The sequence below is a fragment of the Betta splendens genome, chromosome 22, assembly GCF_900634795.4.
Source record: "Betta splendens chromosome 22, fBetSpl5.4, whole genome shotgun sequence".
In the NCBI taxonomy this organism is placed as follows: Eukaryota; Metazoa; Chordata; class Actinopteri; order Anabantiformes; family Osphronemidae; genus Betta; species Betta splendens.
In genome coordinates this window covers 11,932,601-11,939,537 of record NC_040900.2, presented here as the reverse complement: position 1 = coordinate 11,939,537, position 6,937 = coordinate 11,932,601, and the positions used below count along the sequence as shown (strand labels likewise).

The following is a 6,937-nucleotide window of genomic DNA, read 5'->3' as shown; positions in this document are numbered from 1 at the left end:
CTGGAGCCCGCTCTCTGCCAGCTCCAGACTCCAGTAAATCTGTGGCCAACAGAGAGAAGGTCCTTTCTGGTTGGAGCTGCCTCCTGCTCTGACTAATAGCAACCATATATAATAATAATAGGGAACGGGCTTTTATCATCGACGGCTGACTGCAGTGAACCAGCGTCCTTGTCAAAACACTGCTTCACTTTCCTGTTTCTTCTCAGCATCCTGTTTCTGATCTCTGGGTGAAACACTTTCATTTAGGACGTTCCCTAAATGTTGAAGCTTCTTCACGGGTTTGAATTGACTCCGTGCTGAACTGTCTCTCGTCCCATTTGATGCTGTACAGCTCTTCTCCCGGTAGCTTGCTGTTGAAGGCGTCGCTGATCTACAGGGAGAACCAGGGCGTCACTAAGGGCAGCGTTGGTGTTGGAAGCACACATTCAGAGGCTGATCATTAGTGCTCACATTGATTTGTCCTGGGGCAGGGGCCGCGATTAAACAAAGAGCTTTCAGTGCTGCCACAGTGAAGCAAAGTGCCGTTCTGATGGATTATGTCTGTGGAATCGACTTGGGTGCCAGGCTTCATAATGTACGAGGCTCGTGTGGAACCGTCTGTGTGTCTGCAGCTGTTGTGTGCCTGCAGACGACTCCCAGGGTTAAGACTTAGCAGCGGGACAACAGGGTAAAGCTGCTGTAAATGCACTGTAAACAGCAACAATCAGCTTCTGAACCCAGACACCGGTTTGACTGTCAGAGCAGAATTTATCCACATCCTGCAGAATCTGAACTGACGACTTATCTTTGTTTTGTGTAACGCGTCGTCAAAGCTGGAGCGCGTGTGATCAGAGGTGACTCGATGGGACACGTCCCTGCAGATCTGCAGACGCGCTGGTGTTTCTGCAGGCCTTTAAAGAGCGATGAGGCTGCAGCTGCACCCACCCAGGCCTGGAACAGGCACCGGTGGCGCCTAAGATGACAGGTCAGTCAGTCAGTTCATCCATCTATGAGAGACTAGACCGTCCCTCACGAGCAACTGATCGCTGGCAGATACGCAGCATCAACGCCCGGTGTGATGTTCATACGACCGCTGAATATTTAGACGCTACTGGAACATGATTCAGATTCATGGGGAAACTCACTGAGCCCATTGAGATGTGGCAACGTTGTTTTCCTCTAACTGAGAAGATGAGAATGCGCGATAGCGATGACAAGCTGTGTGTGTGTGTGTTTGTGTTCTCACAGCAGATGGACATTACACATACAAGCTCGGTTTCTCCTTCATGGATCTGTCTGTTCTCGATCTTTTGCGTGTTAGACGCCAGGTGTTGTTACTCAATGACCCTGGATGAACTATTTACAGACAGATTGAAGCTCAGACAGAGCTTTTCAGAGAGACAGAGCAGTTCAGCATCGAGGGACATCAGCCTTGAGGAGAACCACAGATAGAAGAGAGTGTGAATCACTTCCTGTTTATCACACTTGTTATCTGAATCCCAGAACCCAGACGATGATTCCAAGCTTCAAAACGCACGTCGAGCACATGCAAATGGACAAAGGAAAATCTGCCTAAATATTCTAGAGCAGCTTCACTAAGAGACAGTTCCTGAAGCATTTCCAACCAGAAGCTTCATTACAAGGGACGGTTCTACTAAAGTAGAACCTGAACTGAGGCTGGTTCCACAGAGGAGGATGGTGGATACTTGGTTCTGGTGGGAGAAGGATTTTAAACTCCTGCTAGTCAGTTTTTAACCTTTTAATGACTTGGTTTGTTTAATATAAGCATTAGCATGCCTGCATAGCATTGCTGTTTATTATTAAAATTGGTGATCCCTGAAAATGGGCCAAGACAATCAGGTGACTGGTAAAACAAACACCACAGAAGAAGACGATCCGGTTCTGGCTCATGTGCTAAGTGACTTGTTTTGCATTTGCGTGTGTGAGAATGAGACGCGTAGAGGAACGCGTGAGAGCGGAACCTCAGCCTGTCGCCAGGTTCTTCGCGCAGATCAGGTGCTTCGCTTCTTCAGCGCCGTCAGTGGGAGGACGGCTGTTACATAAGCGCTGCCTCTGCTTCGTGTGGGCTGACTCTCACTGCTGTTAATAGAACTGAGCCTGCTCCTTTAGCGGTTCCGCTGGCGAACGCATCATTTGCCAGTTTAGTTTTATTTCTCCATATGAGCTGAAGAGGAAGCAGATGAAGAACAGCGCGCTACAATTGGCTGGAGTCATGACAATGGTCATGATCCACAACATTCACTCAGAAGCTTCCTCCACATAGAGACAGATACTTTATTGCTCCCAGTGGGACATTCACACATTTCAGCAGTGTCCTCGGCTGCAGCAATAAATTAAAACTAAATAAAAAAGAATATATGAACCACAGATGAACTTAATAAATGCACAGTACAACATCCTTGTTGTGGATCCTACGCGTCGGCCGGTGTGAGGGAGCTTCAGCTACGAGGTGCCAATGGAAAGTGAAATATGATATGTTTCATATTGTATAAACATGTTTCATGAATATGACGGTCATTTCCTGCTCGGTGACAGAGGCCAGAGCCCAGTGATCACAGCACTGGAACAGACACATTATTAACTGGGAGCTTCGTCCGGCTGCTGTTTATACAGAGACCCAGTGGTTCTCTGCAGAAACGAATGACTTTTCTCACAGAACAAACTAGCTTTTAATCAGATTCTTTATGTGCTGTGTATTTGTCTGTTGTGTTGTAGTGTGGTCCTTTCATTCTTAGACCCCACAATCCCATGACAGCTGTTATAAGTAGTAAGTCAGACACAGCATTTGTACATTATTATATATGAAAACATCACTGTGTGTATCACTAGCATTAGTGCCACTAACCTAGTTGCTAATTTTATCTATTCTGTCTCACCGTCTCGTGACCCAACTGCTGCTAGAAGCTGCACAAACAGGACACTTGGTGCCCCAGTAAGTATCTGGGGCAGCAGGATGCTGATGTGTGTGTCGTTCTGTGCCACTTCCAGCATCGGTACCGCCTAAACGGGCCAGGCCAGCTGCCAGAGGTCAAAGGTCACTGAGCAGGACATGCACATCTGCCACCAGATGTGAGACAGATCTGACCAGAACCACACGCTGTGATGCTTGATGACGGCAATCATTCATGACATGTTAGTAACACAGACTCTGTCTGAGTGCAGGACGACGTGAACCAGTTGTCCTGTGATGGATGTCACACTTTTGACTTTATTCCTCCTGTGATTGTTGTTCTGTGAGTTCGGCTTGTCCTGTGTGACGTGCAGGCTTGTGTAAACGCAGGCACGCTAACGTTCAGCCGGTTTTAGTTGGTGACATTCTGATTGAAGACGTTGATTTTCTCTTGCTAAGCAACAGGAGCGTGATCGTCCAGTTGCCATGGGAAACAACAGCTACTGTTACTGTACGGGGCTCCAGACGTTCAGTGTCTATGAGACAAGAAGGTGCAGGTTCAGGCAACGCTGGATCACAGTTGAGGCTGAAGCTTGGAGTGTGTTTATATTATATCATATTAAAATTAATCGCTGTCTTACTACTTATTGCTTTCTCTCATCACTTCCACGTTTGTAACTGATGCTCACTTGCATCCATTCCTCCTGGGGACAAACAGACGAAACAGTAAACTAACTCCGAACGCACCGTCGTTCACTTTTTAAACGTTTCAGTTTGTTCTAAGTTTAGACCAGATCTGTCTCATTCCTGTAGCAGCAGGTTGAAACAGACAAATGAGCGAGTGTCCAAGTTGGCAAATCCTGCTCGAACAGAGGGAGAGAGGGAGGGGGGAGGGGAGTGGAGGGACAGAGAGGGAGGGGGGAGGGAGAGAAGGCGGGCACTGCATCGGCTCCATCCCACCTCGGAAATACCAACCAGGTGCTGCAGCGTCTTCCTCGCTTGTTTCGCTCCGGATCCTCCTCAGCTCCATCGTCCTCCCCGCTGCTCAGAGACGGGACGACGCGGCAGCAAACGGATCGCATCCGATCTGCTGCGGGTCCAGTCGGTGGGCCACTTTCCGCATCGCATGGCTCCCGTCCGTCCGGCCGGACAATAGCAGCTCCCGACTTCCGGCCCAGTGTCCTGCAGGTCTCCAGATGGCAGGACACGAGTGGGAGGACTGGTTCGAGCGGGAGGAGCTCATCGGGCAGATCAGCGACATCCGAGTGCAGAACCTGCAAGGTAGGAGCATCGGAACCGCGCGCAGCCTCGGCGCGTGCGCGCGCGCGTGACTTCGAACGTGAGAAGTTTGTGCCGGTGGCGAACTTTCCTCATCGCCACATCGCGGGTCCCTGCGTCCATCATGTATGTAGAAGCTGGCGGCACCGTTCGATCCATCAGTAGCCGCTTTTATTATACTGTTATTATTGTTGTTCAGCTAAATGCAGCCCAGCTGCGTTTAAATGACACACAAACCCAAAGTAGAGCCAGAATAATGGATGAGCAGCGTCTCAGCGTCTCACTGGTTAAAAAGCAAATATAACACGTTCTTAGGTTTAACTTTACGTCTGAGTCTGGAGATTAACCTGTTTAAGATTTTAGAAACAGGAAGCAGCTCTAAATATGGACAGTGACCAAAACTAGGCGTGTGGTTGTGTCAACATTAATATTGTATTGGTAAATATGGTAACAGAAAACAAACAGGATTCGATTTCACTCACCTCCAAACACTGGTCACACAGCAAACACTGAGCAGACTATATATATATATATATATACACATACACACACACATACACATATACTGTGTATGTGTGTGTGTGTGTGTGTGTGTGTGTGTGTGTGTGTATATATATATATATATATACACACACACACACACATACACGGGTGGTCCCCGGTTCGAATCCCCGTTAGGGCAGAAAAAAGCATCCAGTGTGGGTCCTTGGGCAAGACCCTTCAAGCTACCGCCTACCTCATATCATGAGAGACAATGAACCACATGAGATACCGGCTCAGACGTCGCCCGGTCTAACAAGGTCTGCGTCAGGTGTTGGGGAACCAGAGCACCTTGGCGAGAAGTGGGCTACTGGAACAAGAAAGAAATGGCTGAGATGCGAGAACAAGGCTCTGTTGGAATGCGACTACTCAAGTAACCCTAGTCAGAGGGGCTATATGCAAAGAATATATATATATATATATATATATATATATATATATATATATATATATATATATATATATACACATACACATACACAGAATATGTGTATGTGTATTACTAGTTTATTTTTTAATATTTTTAACCTGTCAGCGGATGAAGCGTAACGTTTGGATGTGTTCAGTGGAGGATGTGTCACTTTTAAGGACAGACAAGCAGCGCTTCAGGCTCATGAAGTGAACATTCACTGCAAATATACAACAGGTGGAAAGGCCTGCAAGAAAACCACAGAAGAAGAAAGTCTGCTAATGTGACGGGTCACAGGCTTCATGCAGCTCTGAACCAGCAGTGGAAGCAGCTAAGCATGATGGGACATGAACAAACTGACCTTGAGCCTTTGGTTCAGCTTGTTTTCCTCCTCCACGTCTATACGTCCCGCTTCACTGTTACTGTTTATGAGGAGGTGCAGGTTTGAACTGTTAGTGCCACAGATTAGCAGAAGAGTTTGACCCGTCCGACTAAGGAAGCTGCTGCTGCTCGAACTAGAGTGAACCTGTCCATCGTGGTCAGGTTGCCAACAGGGCTTGACTGGGATCAGAGGACAACTGTTGTTCTCTGGTGGAAGTAATTGATTTAATGAGTTGAGCTCTAACCTGAATGGACTCAGTCCAGCCTCCTGTCACTCTCCGACGCCGGCAGACAAACAGTGTTTGTCAGTGTTCATTAGGCTGCATCCAGTGCAGGAAGCGTGTTTACAGAAGCACAGTAGTCACAGGTTGTCTGATCACATGACCAGACGGACTCATCACCTGCTGCCATCGTGTTTGATACTGGTTTCTGCCTCTGTCCAGAGTCTGCTTAACGTCACACATTTAGATCAACGGGTCTAATAAATATTCTCTCTACATTTAAACATTTAAACAGACACAATCCTTTACTAGTTACAGTAGCAGCAGCTCTTCATATTCCTCCTGAGCAGATGAGCCTGAGCCAAGTGATGATCGGCTGTGATTGCATAATAACACACACACACACACACACACACACACACACACACACACACACACACACACACACACACACACACTGTGCCACCACCCACCTCTATGAGGCACATTTCTCTGGAGTCAGTCCTACAGTCAGTTGTGTGGTTTGTGTTTGAGGCTGGTTCATCGTGGAAGCGTTTGTTCGTGGTTCCTAAATGATGTTGTTGACAGCTGAGAGCAGCTCTGTGCTCGTCGCTGCTGTTGTCTTCGTCAAGTGAACCTTTGACCTTTGCACCTTCCTCCATTCTCCGTGGTAACGAGTATCATTGATGCAGTGTCGTGTTTTGTTCCAATCACAGATGTGCTTTTAATTTGGAATTGACTGTGACATTACAACTTAACTAACACTGGTTAGTTGAGGCTGATGCCTGTCAGCAGCTTCTTCCTGCTCTGTTCTGAGGACTGAAGTATCGTCTGAGTCCCTGACCCTCCAGCGAACCCACCATGCTTCATATTCAGGAGTTTCTCATCATGTTTCCATTCCTCTTCATGGTATTTTATTTATAGTGCGTCATCAACTAAGATTCCACACACACCAGCATTTTTTGTTTGCCTCTAGATTTAAGAGTTAATAATTTCCTACGCATCGACTGCTTTAACTTTGTTTTGTGCAAATACATGCATTTGCATGTTTGCTCCCGGCCGCTGTGAGCTGCGCCCACAGTGTGTGTCCACTCCTGCTGTTTGTGTTCTCAGAGACACAACGTGTCACGGTTCTGTCGCGTTTCATGTTCTGAGCAGTGAGACGGTGACGCCTTCGGTTACTCCGTGGGGGAACTTGACGTGTGCACATCATTCACT

At 47.4% G+C, this 6,937-nt stretch overlaps 1 protein-coding gene and 1 long non-coding RNA gene across 5 annotated transcripts in view; one reads left to right on the top strand and one right to left on the bottom strand.

Annotated features, from left to right (window-relative positions):
* Window positions 1-2,054: 2,054 nt before the first annotated feature.
* LOC114848269 (uncharacterized) lies at window positions 2,055-4,002 on the bottom strand. Its single transcript, XR_003784396.3, has 3 exons — window positions 3,866-4,002; window positions 3,532-3,594; window positions 2,055-3,426 (listed from the first exon to the last, which is right to left on the bottom strand). It is a non-coding gene; the product is annotated as an uncharacterized LOC114848269 (long non-coding RNA).
* clmna (calmin a) overlaps window positions 3,709-6,937 on the top strand; it is a 126,855-nt gene continuing 123,626 nt past the window's right edge. For all 4 annotated transcript variants that reach the window (XR_008693540.1, XM_055505428.1, XM_055505427.1 and 1 more), the window contains exon 1: window positions 3,709-4,171. Coding sequence is in view for 3 of the 4 variants with exons in the window: in XM_055505428.1 (XP_055361403.1) it covers window positions 3,724-4,171 (448 nt within the window). In the remaining variant the exon portion in view is untranslated. The remainder of the gene's footprint in view (window positions 4,172-6,937) is intronic.